The 21,947-nt window shown below is 43.6% G+C and overlaps 1 protein-coding gene across 5 annotated transcripts in view; it reads left to right on the top strand.

Annotated features, from left to right (window-relative positions):
• Positions 1–21,947, top strand: part of CLPB (caseinolytic mitochondrial matrix peptidase chaperone subunit B) — a 162,215-nt gene that overhangs the window by 39,343 nt on the left and 100,925 nt on the right. For 4 of the 5 annotated variants that reach the window (XM_034995491.1, XM_034995494.1, XM_034995492.1 and 1 more), the window contains exon 4: positions 11,797–11,900. In XM_034995491.1, the coding sequence (XP_034851382.1) occupies positions 11,797–11,900 (104 nt within the window). Of the gene's footprint in view, positions 1–11,796; positions 11,901–18,704; positions 18,795–21,947 lie in introns of all 5 variants that reach the window. The other variant, XM_034995495.1, reaches the window with a different exon arrangement.

Here is a 21,947-nt window from a genome sequence, read left to right as displayed (position 1 = left end):
CCCATTTGGAATCGTTGCTCAAGATAATCCTGTTTCGTAGTAATGATATTCCAATTCCAGCGTGCACCGATTCTAGTTTGGCAGATGCATGCCTTGACCTCAGGCAACCCAAGACAGTGCTCCCTGGAAAGCAGTGCCAGCTCATTTGCCTAACATAACAATCTCAGGGTAACCCCCCTTTTCCAACACTATATCTCGTCCTGGGGTTCTGTGTTCGGTCCTTTCATGGAGAGTTTCGGTTTGGGATCAAGGGAGCATCCAGTGCTCATCCAATTCAGCTGCTTGGGGAAAGACATTCCACTTCTAGGGACTGTGATATGGTTCACTCCCACACCTCTTTTTAAAGACATCAGACCCACATTGTGCCATGAGCTGCTTGCTTGCTTGCTTATTTATTATATATTTATTTATTTTTAAAGATTTTATTTATTTATTTGACAGAGACACAGTGAGAGAGGGAACACAAGCAGGGGGGAGTGGGAGAGGGAGAAGCAGGCTTCCCGCTGAGCAGGGAGCCCGATGCGGGGCTCGATCCCAGGACCCTGGGACCATGACCTGAGCCGAAGACAGATGCTTAACGACTGAGCCACCCAGGCGCCATATATATATATTTTTATAAGAGAACAAATCTGTACCTTTATTTATTTACTTTTCAGTAAGTTTAAATCCTTGAGTGGTACAGTATCACATGGATTCTGTGGCCAGTGGCTTTAGCAGGAAGGTTGCTTCAGAATTTGGCATGAACCATGCCACTGGTTCCATGAGCACGAGTTACTTTTCCCTAGATTACTCTGGTTTTGTTCAGTTTCTCACCAGGAGTCACTCTGTTGTTCTTTGCTTTGTACACCTAAGCACATCTCTTACTTAAATAGAATTCAGCTTCATCTCGAGCATAAATTTTTAGAAGAGCTTTGTGCTCCCTCTGGTTCGGGAGACCTCACTTATAGCCAGCAAAAATGGCCTTGGACCACAGCCTTCCAGACATATTTGTCATTTTAGGAGTCCTATTCTCAGCAGGCCTCCATAGGCTCCAAGATGGCAGAAAGAGGTGAGCTGCTTATTTAAATAGGGCCGCAGGCTAGTGGATCAGGAGTATAAAGTAATATAGTAGGTGTGTCTGGGTTTCAGCAAGGTATTTGTCTCTCGTGATACCCACATGAATAAAGTATGATGTGGAGAATAGTTCAGTCAGATGGTGAGTGACCTGTTTCATATGTTGTGTATATATGATTAGAGATTGGAGAGCAAACGCTAGTGGTGAGCCACAGGGCCCTGTCCTATTCAGTCATTACATGGATAAATGCCAACCCAGCTGGCAGATTAAATGAAACTTAAAGAGAGAGGTAATATGTTGGGTGAAAGAATTGGGGATATTGAAAAAAGAACTCAGTGGGCTAGAACAGTGGTTAAATCTGTGGTGATAAACATTAATAGGACAAGTGTTTAAGTCTGCAATTAAAACCAAAAGCCAACTGTAAAATCCAGGGTGAGGAAGACCTAACTTAGCAATAGTAGCAAATAAAGCCTAGGAGCTGACAAAAAACTCAGTGTGTGCATCAGCAAGTTCAGTATTAAGGCCCCAGAAATGAATTGATTCAACAAATATTTACTGGTCTGTACTGGGCCTTATGTGTGAGGAACAGATGGTCGGGGCACAGTCCCTGTTTGGGGGAGCACATAGTCTAGTTGTATGTGATGTAGTGGTGAGGAACAAGGGCTTTGGAAGGAGACTGCCTAGGTTTAAAACCTTCTACCTGGTATTAGCTCTGTTTCCTCATTTGCAAAATGCAATAATAATAGCCCCTACCTCAACATAGGGTGGTTGTGAAGATTAAAATGCACATAAAACTCTTCAGTGCAATGCCTAGTGTGTAGCTAAGTACTTAATAGGTATCTGCTGGTGTTACTAATATTTTTTGTTTTCTTCTTGTTATTTTCATCCAAAGTCTAGGAGATATAGCAGCCCCAGCACACTCTTATAGATCATTTGCCTAGAGAGAACCTAATCCAGGCCCATACTGTGGTGAAATCCCTAACAACCAGGGTTTGACCACTTTGGCCCATAGGTTCAGCAACCATGTATTCTAGAGCACAGATCGAAAGACATGGAAGATCGGGAATTAGATTTAGAACTAAGCTGAGGATGTGAAGTTGAGATTGTCTGGGAAGCCCTTTGATGGGTGATTTGGTTCCATGGCCCTCTCCTTAATGTGCGATGTCTTCCTTGGGCCTTGCCCCAAATGATCTCACGTTGTCTGGACCCACCATTGATTTTGACCCTTGTTCATCTGAAGGAGACTCCCTCTTACCCCAGCTAGCTGCTATGACCTGCTTTACTTTACCATCTGAAAATGTCACTATCCCTGGTACATAGTAGAGGCTCAGTAATTATGGGATAGTAAGACAGACTAACGGATGGATGGTTGGATGAGTGAGAACCAGTGTGGTTTAGGGAAATGTGTACCAGGTTTGGCCCCACACAGACCTGGATTTGAATCTTAGTTCCTGTGCTTAATTAATGTGTATACTTGGGCAGCTGAGCCTCAATTTATTCATTTTTTTAAAATTTTGAATCTTCATTCTTTCACTTTGATATATTTATGTTTTCTCACACCATAGTATGGTTTTTTGATTACTGGAGCTTTATTTTTTTTAATTTTATTTTATTATGTTATGTTAGTCGCCATACAATACATCATTAGTTTTTTGATGTAGTGATCCACGATACATTGTAATTTATTCATTTATAAAATGGGACTAGTACCTCATTGCAAGTGGTTATATGGATCTGGAACAGTGAATGTAAAGTGCTTAACCCACTGTGGCTGCTATATTGTGATTACTGATCTTTACCTTTTGAGGGAAGTAAACAAAAGATTATTATCCTCTTTTGAGAAAATTGTGGCACATTTTCTACACAGGAACTTTGCCTCCTACCGAATTTTAGTTTATTTCCTAAGAAAGCTGGCTTTAAAAAGAAAACTGCTCTCCCCACCCTCTCCACTCCCGGCTCCTGCCCCCATGCCACAGGACCTTTAGATTTAACACATGCTGCTGCCTTTGCTCAGGCCACCCTGCTTTCCTGACCAGTGCATAGACTGGCCAGTAGACTGAATGAGCCACAGCTCATTTGACTTTCCAGCAAACCTCCTGAACTGTGACCTCTTTGCTTCCTCCCTTCATCGAGGTGTGCACTGGGTTGAGAATAGGTCAACTCTTTGTCTTCTCCTTGGGACCCGTGACACTCATCACAGTGACCCCATGCTTTGGATGTGGGGGGTAGAGGGGAGGAGGAGTTGGAGGAGCTTCTCCTGAAACTCAACATTGTGTAGGGACGACCTGGAGCCGGGATCACTGCCCTTCTTGCTTCACCAACTCCAGCTGCTCGCCAGGCGTCTTTGACACGCGCCTGGCCCAGCATAGGCCTCAGCCCACACCACAGGTTTCCTCGCTTTTTCCTAAACAATGTGGCAACCCCAAGCCCCTCCGGCCACTGAGACCAGAAAGCCTTAACATCGATCGATGTAACTGTCCTCCCATGCACTGTGACGCCCCACTGTCCTGAAAGCTGGAGCTCATCAAGGTCAGTGTGAGCCAACCTTCCTACATGTGCTCCCACCTCTAATCTAATTACAACCTGATCAGCAAATTAAAATGCGCCTCATGGGGGCTGTGGTTCCAAAGGGAGTTCCATGAGTCTCAGGAGCTGCCACCTTGGGACCACCCTCCTATTCATTTCCTCAGCTTTGTCTGGGAACTGCCTGGTGGAAGGCAGGAAAGGTCTGGTGCTCAGGAGAGGAAGGTGAAGGTTTTCCACAGTTAAATCTCCTGTGACCTAGTTTGTGCCCTCAGGTGGGAGATATCTGGGCTGAGGCAGTGGCATCTACCATTCTCCTCCATTTCCCACCAAATAAAACAATGATTTTATTTATTCATCCTTCATTTATTCATGCACTCATTCAGAAAGCATCTACTGACCACTTTGACCCAGGCACTGGGCAAGGAGCTGGGAATGAAAGTCACATGGCCTTTGCCTCATAGTCTAGCAGGAAAGGCAAATAAAAGTAAGCAGGTAATCATGGTACAACATGATGAGGGTCACCTACCCAGGGGTGAGTACTGCATTCTGGATAGACAAATAGGAAGGCATGGACCCAGGCTGGGGGTCAGAGAAGACTCAGTTGAGTTGGTGACCTAGTCCCTGAAGAGCCCTGAAGGTGATGGGCACTAACCAGTTGAAGCAACGAAGGAATGGCACATTTGATGGCCTTGGTGTACTTCAGAGAATTCATTGTTTTCGCTGGGTCCTTAATCCTTCAGTCCCCAAGATCCACTAGATCATCACAGGAATTAGAAGTTCTGCAGTTGAAAGACTTCCTGAAGGAATAAACCTTTGGAACAAATGGTGAAGTTCAGTTAATGATTAATAGTTGCTTCTAACTGCTGTATCATATTTCATAGTGTGTCTCTACCACATTTAACTTACTCATTCCCCAATGGTGGACACTTGATTGCCTGCAACTGCCCACTGTCACAGAATGCTGGGATGAACGTCTTCCATGTTGCCCTTTAGGGATCTGTGTAAGAATTGCTCTGGGAGATATATATTCAGAAGTTCTGGGTCATCGAGTAAGGTACTTTAATTTGATAAACTGTTAACAAGATCGCCTTCTAAAATGGCTGCACCAGTCTGTCCCGACAGTGCGTGAACAGTCCCAGAACCCCATGTCCTCTCCAACCCATGGCATTTTTCAGCTTTCTAACTTTTGCTAACTTGTGGACTTTAAAGTGATATCTCATTGTTTTGCTTTTCTCTAATAACAGATGAGCTTGAGGATCTCTTCATATACGTAATAGAAATCTGTTTTGTTTGTTTCTTCCTCTCTTGGGCTTTCTGATCCTAGCTTTGCTGCTAAAACCTGACTTGAGGCAAAGTGCTCCCACGGTTTGTTAGCTGCCTGGGAGTCAATATAGGGAAGTGAGGGGCAATGTAGCAGAGGGGTAAGCACATGGACTTTGTAGCCACACTGCCCTGGTTTGAATCCCACCTCAACTCCTTACAGCTGAATGATACCTTAGGCAAGTTACTTAATTCCTCAGGGCCTCAGTTTTCTTAATGTATAACCTGCCTCACTGGGTTGTTGTGAAGATTAAATGTGTTAGTATATATGAAGTGTTTAAAACAGCGTGTGGCATGGGGGAAATACACAAATGTTAGCTCTTATTAGACTACTGTCTTCCTCCTACTTAGCCACACTCTGTACCCTTGAGAAAATAGATATTTGTACTAGCAGGTAGTATAAACAAGGCAGAGAATAAAACAGTTCTCAGCCTAGGATCCGAGCTCACCCTCACAACCTTAACCTTCATTATTCACAAGGCCCAGTCTTTTTGGTGAGTCAGCTCACTTGGGCAGAGATAAGAACAGAACAGATTCTGATGGGCATACAGGAAGGCAAGAACAGCTGCTAGAGCCAAGTCATTAAAAGACAAACCCCCATCCTCTTGGGCTATACACAGCCTCTGAATCTCCAAATTAGGGAAATAAGAGTCAAGATTATCTCTAGTCTTTGAGGCTAATAATGGCATTGGTTTTCTTTCCACAGACCACCCAAGACCAAATCCTGAGCTGGCTCAGAGAATTGCTGGTATTCTTAAATCTTTGTCCAGAGAGAACCTGTGGAGTAGTCAGCATAGATCCCCTGAGGAGAAGTGTTTCCTGTTGTAGAAAAACATAAGTGCATGGAATGATATACTCTTCCCCCTTTAATCCAGCTGTTAAGACCATAAAGGACTAGCCCGTACACCACAGCCTGTGTGGTACCAGCTACCCAAATTTAAGGCAGTAATACCTAAACCCAAACCTACTAAAGGGCAACAACCAGTATGCCAGCATCAGAACAGAGGGTAGGCTGCCGTTGTCCTTTGATAGATCACCTCAAATAGCAGTGTCTGCTTCTCTTTGTGCCATCAGATTCTCTTTTTACTCCTGACCTTGCTACTCCCCTTGTTAGCCAGATGGCGGGCCAACTTACCATCTCTCCATGTAAGTCACCTTCTCCCAAATACAGTTCTGAACCTGAGGATTTGTTTCTGCTTCAGGGAAAAGCATCAAAGAGATAGAAATCACTTCATTTCCAAAGTCTCATTGCTGCTCCTGGTTTCTGCTTCTTTTGCCTTTCCTTGACTTCTGATACCTGTATATTCCTTGGTTTCTGGCTGCCTACTTGGTTTGTGACCTACTATTCTTCTTTAGCCTCTAGTCCTTAACATCTGACCTGGCTTTTGACTCTGTCTCATATTTGTGCTTCCTGGTCTCTGGCCCTTGGTTCTGTTTTACTCTGAACTTCTTGACACTTGCTGGGCATGGCCAACTGCTAAGCCTGTTCTTACCAGCTTTGCCTTAGCTTTCTCTAACCTGGCTAGCCTCCTACTGTGTTTTTGCTGTGCTGTAACCCATAGGTCCAGGAAGTTCTTTTGATCACCAAAGCTAAGCATAGTCGTGTAGCCCTCTAGCATGATCTGGGCTGGCTTCTCCAAGAAGGGCCTGATCCCTGTGGAGATCTGGATTAGATGCATTGTAAGTAAGTGATGGCTGTTGGACAGAAAGCCTCCTAGCCATCTGGCAAGGTGTTTGGTGCCACTCTTGGCCACTAAGCAGCCACAGTTCCTTCAGTCCTAGCTATACTCCCACCGTGGGCCTGCTGCCTTTGAGTTTTATTAAAAGTGAAGGGAATCTTCTCTGAGGTTACAGAATGAGTCACTAGCTTGGTTGCTTATCCTCTTTGGCCTCCAAGTTTGTGAAGTGAATTGCGCATTCCCTTTGATTGGGTTAGCAGTCTGAGGGCCGAGCCTAGTCACTGTCTTCTCTCCATCCTACCAGACCACTGTCTGCCCTCCAGGGCCAAGGGCAGCATACTTGGTTGCTTGGACACGTCTTGCAGCCTGCAAATTGGACAGATGGAATCAATACTCACGAACCTGGAGAGGCCCAGGTAGCACAGTTAGTGACACTAGCTGCCTAGAGGGACAGCCTGCCATGGGAGGGGTTGTGATTGAATAGTGATTGGACACAGCAGCTGAGGATTAACCAAATTATGTCCCTTTGAGTTTAGATCGACAAACCTTTCTCACTCGGATTTTAAAACAAGCCACCTTATGCAGAATATAGAAAGAAGTGTTGCCTTCTTAACACAGGGCTGTGCCAGCATGAGTCCTGAGTTTGGTGGTCAGGTGTACATCTGGTGCCTACTTCCGCCCAGAATCATGTTATTATTACTAAGATTATATGGACAAAGGGAAGAGATCTCTTATTTATGGACTCCTTCTGTGTGCCATGCACTACTGAGTTTTACATGCTTATAACCTGTAAGAGGGGCATTTTTATCTCCATTATTCTGGTAAGGGAATGGGCGTCAGAGGTATAGTAACCTGTCCAGGATCACAGACAGTAAATGATAGAGCTCTGATTTGAACCCAGATCTTTCTGTGCTTGTTATAAAATGTGCTATCTTCCCAATTTAAGTGTCTCAATTCACATTTCTCTTGACTTCCCCACAGCCCAACCACAAGGTCAGGGACATGGTAAAAATAATAACCAATGTTTGTTGAGCACTTATTATATGTCAGATGGTGTTCTAAGCACTTCACATGCATTAACACAGCCATGTGAGCCAGATGCTCTTTTTATCCGTGATAATTATGAGATTGCAAGATGATGTTCTAATTTCATTGTTCCTTCTACATTTATTAGTTGTCATTCTACAGTAAGGAAGAGCTTTCCTTTCATCCCATTAACTTACTTATTTTCAGTGTGGAATTATGGAATCTTTTTTTACTCAATGGGTTATAATCCATTACTGTGATTACTCATGTTGATGCGCAGATTGTCCCAGATTTTAAAGCCAATGTTCTTAATCTCTATACCATGCTACCTCTCTAGCAGATATTTTTTCTCACTGCCTTCTGTGTTGGTTTGCCTATCTATAACAGCCTTTTTGTACCCTCTTGGCTTTTCATCTTCTGGGAAACAGACCAATGCCAGTTTTATCCCAACTATGTGTAAACTAAGAGCAGATACGTCTCCAAGTGAGAACCTGACAGACTCTGCTGTGAATTCAATATCTGAGTTTTAGACATGGATTTTAGCTGCTTAGAGATCCTTCTCATTTCTCCTTAGGATTGTAATCGATATACTGGATAGATTGCCTATGAAAGGTAATTCTTAAGATCCTTTTAGGTAAGGTGAATAGACACCTGAGACTCAACCTGACCATGTTAGGTCAGTTGTAGGAGAACCTCAGCTACGTGGGAGATGGATTCTGGTTCTTTGACTTATCAGTGAGGACTGTGTGTCTGTGTACATAGGAGTTACTAAAATTCATCCATCCATTCAGCAAATAATTGAGCCAAGTTCTATGCCTATTTGAAGGTAATGAAATTCAAGCCAGTTGGTACAGGGAAAACCATCAACACTGCTGATTACAGATATTGAAAAACTAACAAAGAAGAGAAAAACTAAAACTATAGTTTGACTTTTTAATAGTTATGATAGAGTAATTTTTTGAAACGCTTACCATTACGCCTTCGAAAGCATTAACAGTTCTGAAGGCCAGTAAGCAAAAGATTAACATACTAAGAGAAAAATGGTCAAAGGACATTATGAAAATACAGTCAACTATTGTGATTCATGAAAAAAGAAACATGACTACTAAACATTTATTTCTTAAGTCCAGCCGCATTAGTAATCCAAGAAATCCAAGTAGAAATGGCAGTGTGATTCCATTTTTGCTTACCAGACTGGCACATGATAAAGAAAAATAAACACCCTATTTTGTGAAAGGAAGGCACAGAAGTTACTCTCATCCTTCTTCCTTTGCTAGTAAAAAAAAAAAAAAAAAAAAGGTACAATCTTCCTAAAATTCAGTTTGATAGTATTTATCAAAACCCTTAAAAAGGATTACACTTTTGGGGCACCTGGGTAGCTCAGTCAGTTAAGCATCTGCCTTCGGCTCAGATCATGATCTTGGCACCTAGCTCCCTGCTCAGTGAGGAGTCTGCTTCTCCCTCTCCATCTGTTCCTCCCCGCTGCTCGTTCTCTCTCTCTTTCAAATAAATAAATCTCAAAAAAAAAAAAAAAAAAAGGCTCACACTTTTGACCTAGAACTTAATCTCCTAGGAATTTATCCAAAGGAAATAATCAGATATGTGTTATTGAAATATTAAAAATAATCTAATGTTTTACAATAGGGAATTGGTTGAATAAAGTATACTATAGTAGAACACTGTGCAGCTATTAAAAACAATGTGGTAGACAAATACTTAAAACATGGAAATGTTGGGGGGTACCTGGGTGGCTCAGTGGGTTAAAGGTCTGCCTTCGGCTCAGGTTATGATCCCAGAGTCCCGGGATCGAGCCCCACCTTGGGTCCCCTGCTCAGCAGGAAGCCTGCTTCTCCCTATGCTCCTCACCTCGCTCACTCTTGCTCTCTCACACTTTCTCAAATAAATAAATAAAATCTTTTAAAAAAAACATGGAAATGTTGGGGCTCCTGGATGGCTCAGTCGGTTAAGCATCCGACTCTTGGTTTTGGCTCAGGTCATGATCTCAGGGTCGTGAGATCCAGCTCTGCATTGCACTTAGCGTGGAGTCTGCTTGAGATTCCCTCACTTTCCCTCTCCCTCACCCTTTGCCCCTGTCCCCACTTGCATATTTACATTCGTGTGCTCTCTCTCTCTCTCGTAAATAAAATCTTTATAAAAAAAGTGTATGTTTCTATGTGTTTAGAGAGCATTTATGTATGATCTTATTTTTGTAAATAAAAATATACATACATTAAAAAAATGGAAAGGTGTTATATATTCTAAAAACATTTTCTTCTTTTTAGCTATTTATAGTGTCTGAATTTTTTATAGTGAGCAGAGTCTTTTTTGTTTTTTGGTTTTTTCCCCTTAAGGAAAAAAGAAAGCATGAGCCAGGAATATGCCGTAATAGAAGGGAAGTGGACTTTTAAAATTTTTTTTGGGAGGTACAATATTTATTAGGACTTATTTTATTTTGTTTAAAAAAGGAGTTTTCAAAATTAATGCATACTTTTCTAAAGTAATTAATTCTAAAGTATTACTGTCTTCAGTATTAGTATAATTATCTAATCCAAAAATACAAAATAGTATATTATATACAGCAAAAGCTGTACCTACAATTCCCTTTCTTTTTTTTTTTTTGTGGTTGACACCATGCGTTTATTATGATATTTTTTTTGAAGATTTTTTTTTTTTTGTGGCTGACACCATGCGTTTATTATGATATTTTTTTTGAAGATTTTTTTTATGTTAATTCCCATATATTACATCACTAGTTTTAGATGTAGTGTTCCATGATTCATTGTTTGTGCATAACACCCAGTGCTCCATGCAGAACATGCCCTCCTCAGTACCCATCACCAGGCTAACCCATCCTCCCAACCCCCTCCCCTCTAGAACCCTCAGTTTGTTTTTCAGAGTCCATCATCTCTCATAGTTCGTCTGCCCCTCCGATTTCCCCCCTTCATTCTTCCCCTCCTGCTATCTTCTTCTTCTTTTTTTTTCTTAACATATATTGCATTATTTGTTTTAGAGGTACAGATCTGAGATTCAACAGTCTTGCACAATTCACAGCGCTTACCAGAGCACATACCCTCCCCAGTGTCTATCACCCAGTCACCCCATCCCTCCCACCCCACCCCCCACTCCAGCAACCCTCAGTTTGTTTCCTGAGATTAAGAATTCCTCATATCAGTGAGGTCATATGATACGTGTCTTTCTCTGATTGACTTATTTCGCTCAGCATAACACCCTCCAGTTCCATCCATGTCGTTGCAAATGGCAAGATCTCATTCCTTTTGATGGCTGCATAATATTCCATTGTATATATATACCACATCTTCTTTATCCATTCATCTGTCGATGGACATCTTGGCTCTTTCCACAGTTTGGCTGTTGTGGACATTGCTGCTATAAACATCGGGGTGCACGTACCCTTTCAGATCCCTACTTTTGTATCTTTGGGGTAAATACCCAGTTGTGCAATTGCTGGATCATATGGTAGCTCTATTTTCAACTTTTTGAGGAACCTCCATACTTTTTTCCTGGGAGGCCTTTCCTGATCCCCTTGGTTTCCCACTGTACATGGTACTACTATTACTTCTTTTTTTTTTTTTTAGATTTATTTATTTATTTGACAGAGCGTGTGCACAAAAGCATGGCGAGCATCAGGCAGAGGGAGAGGGAGAAGCAGGCTCTCCGCTGAGCAGAGAGCCCGATGCAGGGCTCGTGGGGCTCGATCCCAGGACCCTGGGATCATGACCTGAGCCGAAGGCAGATGCTTAACCAACTGAGCCACCGAGGCGCCCCAGTACTTCCTCCATCATAGCCTTTACCACACATTGCTATAATTTCATGCTGAATTCTTGATATTCCCAGAAGATCATAAACTCCATGAGGGTGCAGACCCTAGCACCTATAACAGTGACTACAACACAGTAAGCATTTGATAAGTGATTGTTGAATTAATACTTTGTATTTTGTAGTTGTGGAAACCTAGCCTTAGAAGGGTGTTAAATAACTTGACCAGAGCCACTCGGCTAGTCAGTTTCGGAGCTTTCCTTGTCTTTTACACTGGCAGAGTTTCCGTTCTTTCCCCTGTACCACTCACATGAGCAGAAGCAGCTCCAATCCCCAAACATGCTTCAGAATCTGAGTCTCTACTTCCTAGGCCTTTCCAGCTTTTGACACTTCTGTCTTTCTGATTTTTTCCAGTGTGGTGCAGATCCTGCTTGCTGCTGGTGCTGACCCAAACCTTGGGGATGATTTCAGCAGTGTTTATAAGACTGCCAAGGAGCAGGGAATCCATTCTTTGGAAGGTAAGCACAGACCACCCTGTTGTTGTGAGCACTCTCCTCCCTTTGGCTTCTAGGCAGCCTTGCTCTCTGTCAGCCCTACCAGCAACTCAGAGTGAGAGCCTGCAAGTCCCTCATCCTCTGGGAACGCATGGATAACCCAGAAAGCTTGGAACAGACACCCTTCACAGTCTCTTCTGCCTCTATCATTTATGTCCCTTCAGAAGTCTTGGGGAATAAGATAGAGGCCTGACTTCATGACCAGAGCAGGGAGTGGGGGATACCTTTCACCTGGTGTTCTCCTGATAGCACCTCAGCCCATAGAGCCTCAGGTGAGTGGATAATGGAGCAGGTTTCCATAAAATAATTAAGGCAACTGCATGAAATGTGGCTTTGTTCCTCTTCTACTTCCTGCAGACTTAACCTATCCCATCCCTGTCCCAGAACTAGAAAGCAGCCTCCCTGGTTTCCTCTGCCTCAGAAGTCCCTCAGTACTACTCTGAATACTGCTTTTTTCCCCTTCTATATGCAAAATGAAATCGTATCTCTGGGATTGGCCCTCAATTTACCATTATGACCCAGGACAAATAGTGGACCTTCTCTGTGCCTTGATGTCTATGCTTATAAAATGGGGTGGTCATCTGTGCCTCCTGAGGATGTTAATGTGGGTTGTTTGGACTTCAGAAGAAAGAGGTGGTGTGCACCTGTATCACGGTTCAGTCACATGTCTGTCAGAGGGTACTCAGGCAAGTCAGTCTTTGCTACTTCTGGTGAGTGGTTCTTCAAAAGTGAGGTATGGAAGAGGATATGTTGCTTTGGCTACAAACAGCAGTGAATATTTATTTTACTTTTGAGCTTTTGCTTGTTCATACTGGCCCCCCTGCCTGTCCGTTATCCTGTGTCACTCAAAGGCTGCGATAACCAGCCCTGTTTCCAGCAATAGGGCAGCTGAGCAGTACTGCTCTCGGGTTGGCAGTGATGCCAGGAGGACGGACAGCCATGCCGACTGCCTGAGGGTCAGAACATTGACTGAAGGGAGGCCCAGTGAGGCAAGCAGTGCACTTGGTCCTCCGAGCTGTCAGTGAGGCTGCTGGACCGACGTAGCTGTGGTAGCCCACGGCAGGGGTGTGCTTGCTGCCCCTGCGAGGTTTCTCAGGTCAGCAGCGTAAGAGCAATGTCAAGAGCAGCAGAGCATTGCTGCCCAGGGGAAGTGTGGAGTTGCCTTCCCCCTGCCTGTCTACCTCTCTAAACCTGCTCCTTTTGTCAAGCTCCACTTCTGTGGCTGGATCCTCCACGAAGCCTTCCCTGTCCTTGGCAATAATTGCAGCCTGCCCCCAGCTGCTCTTTTGAATGTTCTCTAAATCTTGGCCTTTTATATGGTTATTTGAACTCTCATCTGCCCATATGTCTTTCCTCTCCTGCTCAGCTGACAGTTCTGTGTGCAGGCCATGACCTATGCCTCCTTGGATTCCCCACTGAGTTGGAGGAATTATGTTCACTTTATGTTTCAGAGGAGAATTTCATGAGTACCAAATTTGCCCTATATTTGCAGCCTGTTATGTGGAGACTCATCATGTGGGTTGTCTTCTCTCTCAGACATAGCATTACTGTCCTCAGCTCGGTCTTCTGTCCAGGTGCTCTCACCAAAAAGCAAAGAGGAGCGTTTGCTGAGGGGGCAGAGCCAGGTGGAAGGGAAGGGATTATTTGAGTGCCTTATCATCTGCCCTCGGGATCCCAGCAGGGCTCAGTCATTATTTTTGATTTCACAGAATCCCAGAGCTGTGAAGCCATGTAGGCCAGCCTCTGCTGTCACACCAGTCCCTTCCCCCTACATTTAAGTTTTATATCTTTGTTCTCTCCAGGTGGATGCTCATATTCGACATTCTAGATCAGTAGTCAGGAAACTTTTTCTGGAAAAAGCTGCATAGTGGTTTTTAAGCTTTGTGGGTCAGTTGGTCTGAGTTGTGAGTACTCAGCTTGGCCACTCTAGTGCAGAAGCAGCTGTAGACAACATGCAACAAATGTGCGTGGGTATGAACCAGTAAAACTTTACCAAAATGGGCAGCAGGCTAGATTTGGCCCATAGGCTGTATGTGCTGACCCTGTTGTAGGTATTTTCTTTTTTCTTTCTTCTTTCCTTCCTTTCTTTTCTTTCTGTCAGCCTCCTCTGAACTTTTTTAACTTTTACACTAGCCAGCCTACATTCTAGATAGGTAGGTAGATAGACAACAAAAATATTGGAAAAGACTATTATATTCCTTATGAAATAAGATAAAAATATTAAGTATCTCTTCTTATTTTGTATGATCTACAAATTTAGTGAGTAGACTTTCTGTGGATTCATATATTTACATATATTTACATTCACATATTATTCATATATTTATATTCCTACCTAGCAGACAGTGTTCTAGGCGTTGGTGAGTTAGACAGGCAAGATCCCTGCCATCATGTACTTTATGTGCTAGTCTTTGGTTTAAATGTTTATAAGGACTCAGTTCAGTATGGAGCCTTGGAGCATGTAATCATCACAATTTTGAAACATTACTCAACATTCACAGCTGTATCCACCAAACTTCATTTTTTTTTTAGCCTCCATTTCTCATGTTGTCCACAGAATTTTAAGAGATTTTCTTAGGTTTCTTGCTAAAATAAAAATGTGCTTTTAGCATTTGTCATATTTTTTTGCCCAATAACCCTTTCCCCAAAAGATACTAAGTTATTCTGGTATGGTCTTATCTTGTCCTTAGGGAGCCCACACTGATACTCAGTAATTACCTAAGTGTTTAAGAACCATTAAAAAAAATACATCCTAGAATTTTGTCAGAATTATTGATGAACTCACTCTTCTGTAGCTTGCAGGATATGCCTGTCTCTGCATCTTTTTGTTGTTGTTGTTGTTGTTGTTTTGGGTTTTTGTTGTTGTTGTTGTTAAATTACAGACTGCACTGCCTGCCAATTTCCAGCAGCTTATCCAGTTTTCCCTGGCGTATCAGTTTGTATGTGCTCTGCCCTCCAACTTCATGTGCTCTAACCCTGAAAAGTCACAGTCCTTTAGAATCATTCCAGGGCTCTCCTCTCTCCTTACCAAGCCTTTAGCTCCTTCTTAACCAGATTTTTCTTTTTTTTTTTTTTAGTTTAAAGATACTTCGCTCTTTCATCCATTCAACCAATATCTGTTGCCTACTGTATCTAGTTCTAGGTCATTCTCATTGGTGAAGTAGACAGGAACCAAAGAATCTTGTGGTTCTCTTATCTTTGGATTGGATAGACTTTTTCTCAGGAGGTACCTGACTTACAGGATGTGTGAGTAGGGTAGAAAAGAACAAGGGTGCTAGCCCTTTGCCAAGAGTGTGTCTAGGCAAATTCAAAGAAAAGTCACAGGCTCAATTGGACAGTCCTTTACTATTGGAGCAGAGTCCGTGCCAGGTCCATCAAATTTACTAAATTTCTAATAGATATTTCTGTGGGCCTTATACTGTGCTCAGTACTGAAAGGAGGTGGTGAGTTGTCATTTGTGACCTTGGCAGGACCTCCCTAAACCCCAGTAATATATCCCTTTTCTACCTTATCAGTATTGTGAACATCAAGAGATAAAGTATGTGATGTGTGAATTGTAAAGTGCTCTACAGTTGTAATTGCTCATTAGTTTTATTTCTTTATAATTCAACATGCATTTACTGAGTGTCAGGCACTCTGCCAGATGCTGGGAATGTAGAAATGAATATACATGGTCTAGGCCCTCAACAGTGTTCCCAGTCAAGTGAGAAGACAGACCTACGAACAAGGTACCACAGTACAGAGTGATACTGCAAAGGTAGATGTACAAAGAATGGAGATAGCACTTACATAGGCAGTGATAAGCTCTACCTGAGGGCAGGCTGCTGTCTGGGAAGTGTCATAGTGTAAGTGACTTTGAATTGGGTCTTAAGGATGAGTGGGAGATTGCCAGGCAGACTAAGAGGGATGGATCTTCTGGGTAGAAGGAACAACACATGCAGAGACATGGGGTGGGTGGGTGACAACAAGTGGACTCATCTGCCACAGTGCTGAGGAGAATAGCAAGAAGTAAGACTAGAGAGGGAAGCAGGGTTCCGCATGATAAGGACATTGTAGGACAGTTCTAGGGTGCTCACACTGTTTTTGAAGGTCATTGAAGGATTTTAAGCAAGGGGTGTCAGTTTACATTTGCATTTTAGATGGATCATTCTGATGGGGTGAGGGATGAAATTGAAGGGGAGAGATTAGCAGTGGCTCTTGACCTTTAGGGGATGATGGTCCCCTTTGAGAATTGGTTGGGAAGCTATGCTCCTATGCTCCTCTCCCCCAAAATGCACTTATAATTTCTGGGGATTCCTAAAAGTGATCTTTGGAAATTGAGAAATTAGATGTTAAAAATATTAAGAGGTTGAGTTCTTAGCAGAATGTGGGAATTGATGGAAAAGGAGGCATTTCATGGTGACATCCCGATTTCTGATTTGGTTTAACAGTTGGATGTGTGGGTATGGAGTTCAAAGGAGAAGTCTGGCAGGAGATAGGGATTTAGGAGTCACCAGCTGGGGCACCTGGGTGGCTCAGTTGGCTAAGCGTCTGCCTTCGGCTCAGGTCATGATCCCAGGGTCCTGGGATGGAGCCCTGGGTTGGGCTCCCTGCTCAATGGGAAGCCTGCTTCTCCCTCTCCCACTCCCCCTGCTTGGGTTCCCTCTCTCGCTGTGTCTCTCTGTGTCAAATAAATAAATAAAATCTTAAAAAAAAAAAAAGGAGTCACCAGCATTAGCTTGGTAGTGACTACAGTGGATGTGACTAAAATTGTCCAAGGAAAAGAGTGAAGGTAAGAGGTGCGGGGACAAGCTCCTCACTCAGGGTACAGCATCTAAGGTGTGAGGAAGAGAGAGGATCCAGGGGCATCAGTCGTTAAGTGTCTGCCTTTGGCTCAGGTCATGATCCCAGGGTTCTGGGATCGAGCCCCACATCAGGCTCTCTGCTCAGCGGGAAGCCTGCTTCTCCCTCTCCCACTTCCCCTGCTTTTGTTCCCTCTCTTGCTGTGTCTCTCTCTGTCAAATTAAAAAAAAAAAAAAAAAAAAATCTTAAAAAAAAAAAAAGAGGATCCAAACAAAGGTACCAAAGGTATCAGAGAAGTTGCCTTGTTTTCTCTCAAAGAGGCTCTATCTGTTCTACCTGCTCAGAACAGGCATGGTCTAGAAAGGAAAGAAACTTCTGTGACCTCCTTTCTGATACTTTATCATCGGTTGCCCCATTCCTAGCAAAACCCTTCTGATTTACATATGGCCATTGCTCCTTAGCAAGAAGCCTGCTGGGCACATTACAGTATTCCCTGCCCTTGTCAGGGTTGGTGTTTCTGGGCAGAGGGCAGGTCAGCTGGTGCAAGTGACACAGGAATGCCTGGCATAGAAACTGTGTTGGCCTGACTGTTCTGTCCATCCTTTTCAGCCCCCAAGAGTGGCATCTTGAGAGGTATAATGGTGTCCTGGAGAAAGGTCAGATGTCAGTGGTAGGCAGTTATCTAAGCTCTGTTTGTCTAAGTTCTGTAACTTACTAGCTGTGTGATCTTGAGCAAGTGATTTAAGGTTCTAGAATTTCTGTTTTCTCTTCTGTAACATAGGGATAACAATACCCATCATACAGGGTTGTTAGGATGACTAGAGATAAGTAAAGCATCATGGAAGGATGATATTTGATGAAGAACATCGCTATTGAGGTGGATTTTCAGTCCGTGTAAAGTTGCCTTGGAGGTACTGAGCAGCTCATCACTCAAGGAGCATTGACAGAGGCTGGATGTCTGCCTGTCAGGGATTCTGTACAGGGGATTCTTGCCCTGGGTCATTGGATAATACGGCTTCCAAGGCCCCTGTCAGCCATGTGATTTCTTTTTTTTTTTTTTTTTTTTAGATTTTATTTATTTATTTGAGAGAGAGAATGAGAGAGAGAGAGAGCATGAGAAGGGGAGGGTCAGAGGGAGAAGCAGACTCCCTGCCGAGCAGGGAGCCCGATGTGGGACTCGATCCCGGGACTCCAGGATCATGACCTGAGCCGAAGGCAGTTGCCCAACCAACTGAGCCACCCAGGCGCCCAGCAGCCATGTGATTTCTAAGGTCTAGAAGCCTTAGGCTCACCATCAGAACAAGTGATGTACTTATAAGTGGGATTTGAGCTGAGTTTCGGAGGCCAGAAAGCAAGTGAGAAAAGAAAAGCTGTTCTAAGTAGGGGCACAGCTTGAGCAAAGGCACATAGAGGGGACACATGTGGAGAGGGGAGCGTGGAGATCACTGCTGCTTCTCTACCAAGTCACTCCCTGATCTTGACCACATTCCATTCAGTGCCTTGATCCCCATCCATGCCCACTCCAGGAGAGTTCCACTTGTGGCTGGCAGATGGGTGGTGGGTCCCAATCCTCAGGTGGAGGAGACAATAAATGCATGGTAACAGTAAACAAGTTGCCCAGCCAGGGATGCCGCAGGCTGCTTGTAAGTAACTGTTATAAACATTGGGTGTCTGGGGCTGTCAGAAATGCAAGCAAGCACTCTGAGTGCCTCTCATATGTACAATTAAAACAATAAAACACGGCAGAAACATGGTGAGAACAGGATATAAATCAGCTTCTCTTCTTAGCTCCAAGTGGTGGCTGAATAAAGATGAGTCGTATAGAAGCTGGGTTGGCATAGGAACCTTCTGGGGCTAGAGGGCCTGACTTGCCAGGCTCTACCTCCCAAGGCCAACCCCAACAGTCTGGGCAGTCCCCTTCCCACAGCTCCAGGGGCTGCGGGTCCTGGCCTGCTCCAGCTGACCTCCCCATCTCTGTGTCTTCAGATGGGGGACAGGACGGTGCAAGCTGGCGCATCACAAACCAGTGGACAAGTGCCCTGGAGTTCAGGAGATGGCTAGGAGTTCCCACTGGCGGTAATGGAACGGCTCTCTATAATATTTCTCCCCTTCCCCAGGACATGCCAGGGAGTCATCTCATCCTGGTTCATCTATTCAGTATAAGTTAACTGCTCAGCACCCACCGTGTGCCCAGCTCTACCTAGGGACAGCAGAGAGAATGTATGCCCTTGGAGAACATAAATTTAGATGGAAGTAATTATGCTCCCAAGGACATAAGAGTCACCTTAAGAGCTTATTAAAACACGGATTCCTGGGCCCCACCCACAGAGATTCTGATTCAGTGGCTCTGGAGTGGGAACTAAGATTTTGCATTTCTCACAGCTCTCCAGTCTTTGAGTAGCATGATCTAGACTACAGATGTTAGTTCTGGCCATGGGCTTGAACTGCTTTTAAAAACTCATCTGGGCCTTCTCCCTGGAAGAGACCTTATTTTGCCACTTTAAGCTTCACTCCTTGCGAGGTTATGTGCTCATGCCATGGTATTATAGGTCGTACAGAACACATAATAGCTATGACACCTGCAGCGATTTTCTGCACCTCTCAGAGCCTCTGTCTCCTTACTTAGGAAGGTTATCAGTTTATTTCCCGGAGCTAACTGAACATAATAATAAAATAAATAAATAAAATGAAGGTTATCAGAAGAGTTAGAGATAGCATATTTGTCCCTAACCTAAAACCTAGAATATAGAAGGAATTCCACTAATGTAAATTTCTGTCTTTCTATCATCATCATTATCCTCATCATACTCTTGTGGAACTTTATTCAGACTCTTTGACATGGCCTTCCAAATGCTTTTCAGTGGTAGCAAACTGTTGTCTGTAGAGAGCCAAACATTATATTTAGAGTCAGAGGAGTGGCTTAGCCATCACCAAACTGTGTGACTTTTGGCATTTCTCTTTCTTTCTCTGAGACTTGATTTTTGCATCTGTAGGGAAGAATATTTCCTACACCATTGGCTTATTATAAAGATCAAATTGAAGTACTTATGAAAGCACTTGAGAAAATACAAGGTGTATTGCAAATGTGTAAGATACTAGCAAGAAAATTAATTAATAATAATAATAAAGATTGAAGACTTGACCAAGACAGTATTTGACAAGTGTTCGGTCAGAGGTACAGATAACAAGGACTACCAGAGCTCAGAGAAGAGAATGTCTGGTTGAAGCAGTCAGGGAAATAAAATGGTATCTGAGCCCCAAAGTATAAGAAAGTTTTATGGAGGGCCCGTAGGTGGGTACAGTTGGGTGTGAAGGGGTGTGTTATATCCCAGACACGTGGGAAACAGAAAAACGTGTGTCAGGCTGTTAAGTGAACTTGTTCAGGTGAAGCATCTACACAGCAGATTTATCTTGAAGAGTAATGAACAAAAGATTCGGCATTAGTGCACTGGGGCCAGATCAAGATGCTTGGACTTTGTCCTTTAGACAGAGAGGGGCTCTGAAGGTTCTAGAGGAGAGGGCACCACAGGAGTGGATCCCCTCCAGGGTGGAGAAGCAGGGGAGATGGTAATAGGATGGCGATGATAAGACCACTGCAGCAGCAGGTAACATGGACTGATACGGTGTGCCACAGCAACCCTGTGATACAGGCACTAAAGGAAATTGAGGCAGAGAGAGGCAGCCAAATGCCAGCAGAACTGTCTCCTGCTCATACACAGAGCCCAACAACCATAGCAGCCTGTATGTGCCTCACACTTAGCCCAGAACCGCTGCTTGTCCAGAGGCTTGGGAAGGCTTGGGAATCTGCCAGGCCAAAAGCTGTTGGGGCAAGTTATTATTTTTAATAATGTCCCTGCCTCTTCCTCGTCATTGTCACAGCCTTGTCGCACCTCCAGGGCCAGTGGTTCTACATCTAATTTCTCAGTGGTGCCAGCTGCCAGAGTCACTAGGATGGACAGTGCACTGTCAATCCATCATGCTTGTGTTAGCCAGCTTCAAGGTGAAATGTGTCAGCCAGTTAAGCTAATTGTTTCCCTCCTTTTAGCCCTCTAAAACATATATATATATATATTTGACTAGGGGAGGGAGATAGACCAGTTGACATGTTTTATTAAAAAGAATAATTTTGATACATTTATAAAAATAAGGAAAAGTGGGATGGGGTGGCGAAGAACTAGTCCTGTGATTTTTAACTGATTTACATATTTTGTGTATAAATATTTTTTCATCAAAAGTTCCAAATCAGGGATGGGTCCCACACACCACACAAAATATATTAGAGACATTTATATGGATAGCAGGAAGGGAGACAGAGGGCTGAAATTTTCCAGGCACCCAGTGATTGATGGGGGCTGAGGCTCCCCCTGACGCTTTATTGAGTTTCCGATGATTATCTCTCGCTGAGACATTTTTTACAGATGACGGTCGAGCTGTCACAATGGACCATGGGGGAAAAAAAAACAACAATAATAACACTTTAATCTTTTTACTGCACTGCTCCCTAGTATCTCAGATTCATCTTCCCTGACGCACGCAGTTCATTATTCTGCCCCTCCCTGGATGGGAAATAAAGGCAAATAAATATATATGTAGACACACTTACCCACATACATACACACATGGACTGGATATAAAAGAGACCACCTCAAAACCAGAGAGAGGCAGAATTTATTGTTCTTTTTGCAAGTGTTGAGGTTTATTAGTAGAGATGCTGGGTTGGCTTGGAATTGGCTATTAATTACAACATTTTGTATTTGTTTTTTATTGTGAGTTTTTAACATTTTGAAGAAAAGGCAGAGGAGAGGCAAGCAGGTGTAGAGATGGGGAGCACAGAGGGACTGAGTTTGGCCAACCAAGTAGCATAACTGACTGAAAGGCAGAGAGGGCAGGCTCCCCATCTTGTTGCCAGCCCTACCTGGAGGATCTGTGGAGCTGAAAGATGGGATGCTTTGGTTGGGATGGGGGCAAAGCAGGGACAGTGGGGAGAAGTTAAGCTCAGAGTAATGATAGGCCACCTCAGAGGGACTCTAAATAGCTGTGACATGTTACTGCTGTGAGACTTAGAAGAGATGGGAAGAAAGGGAGGGTCAAACAGAGTATTGATGGGCCTACAGACAGCAGAGTAACGCATTCTTAAGAGTTTGTCCCACTCTTTGAATTTGATAGTGTGAAGGTGACACGTGGGCTGTGGGAAAGCTCCACCTGGGCCTGTGGTCAATGAAGGTGTCC

Source organism: Mirounga leonina, unplaced genomic scaffold (genome assembly GCF_011800145.1).
Source record: "Mirounga leonina isolate KUSES-001 unplaced genomic scaffold, KU_Mleo_1.0 Mir_92, whole genome shotgun sequence".
Lineage (NCBI taxonomy): Eukaryota > Metazoa > Chordata > Mammalia > Carnivora > Phocidae > Mirounga > Mirounga leonina.
This window is presented reverse-complemented; position numbering and strand designations above follow the sequence as displayed.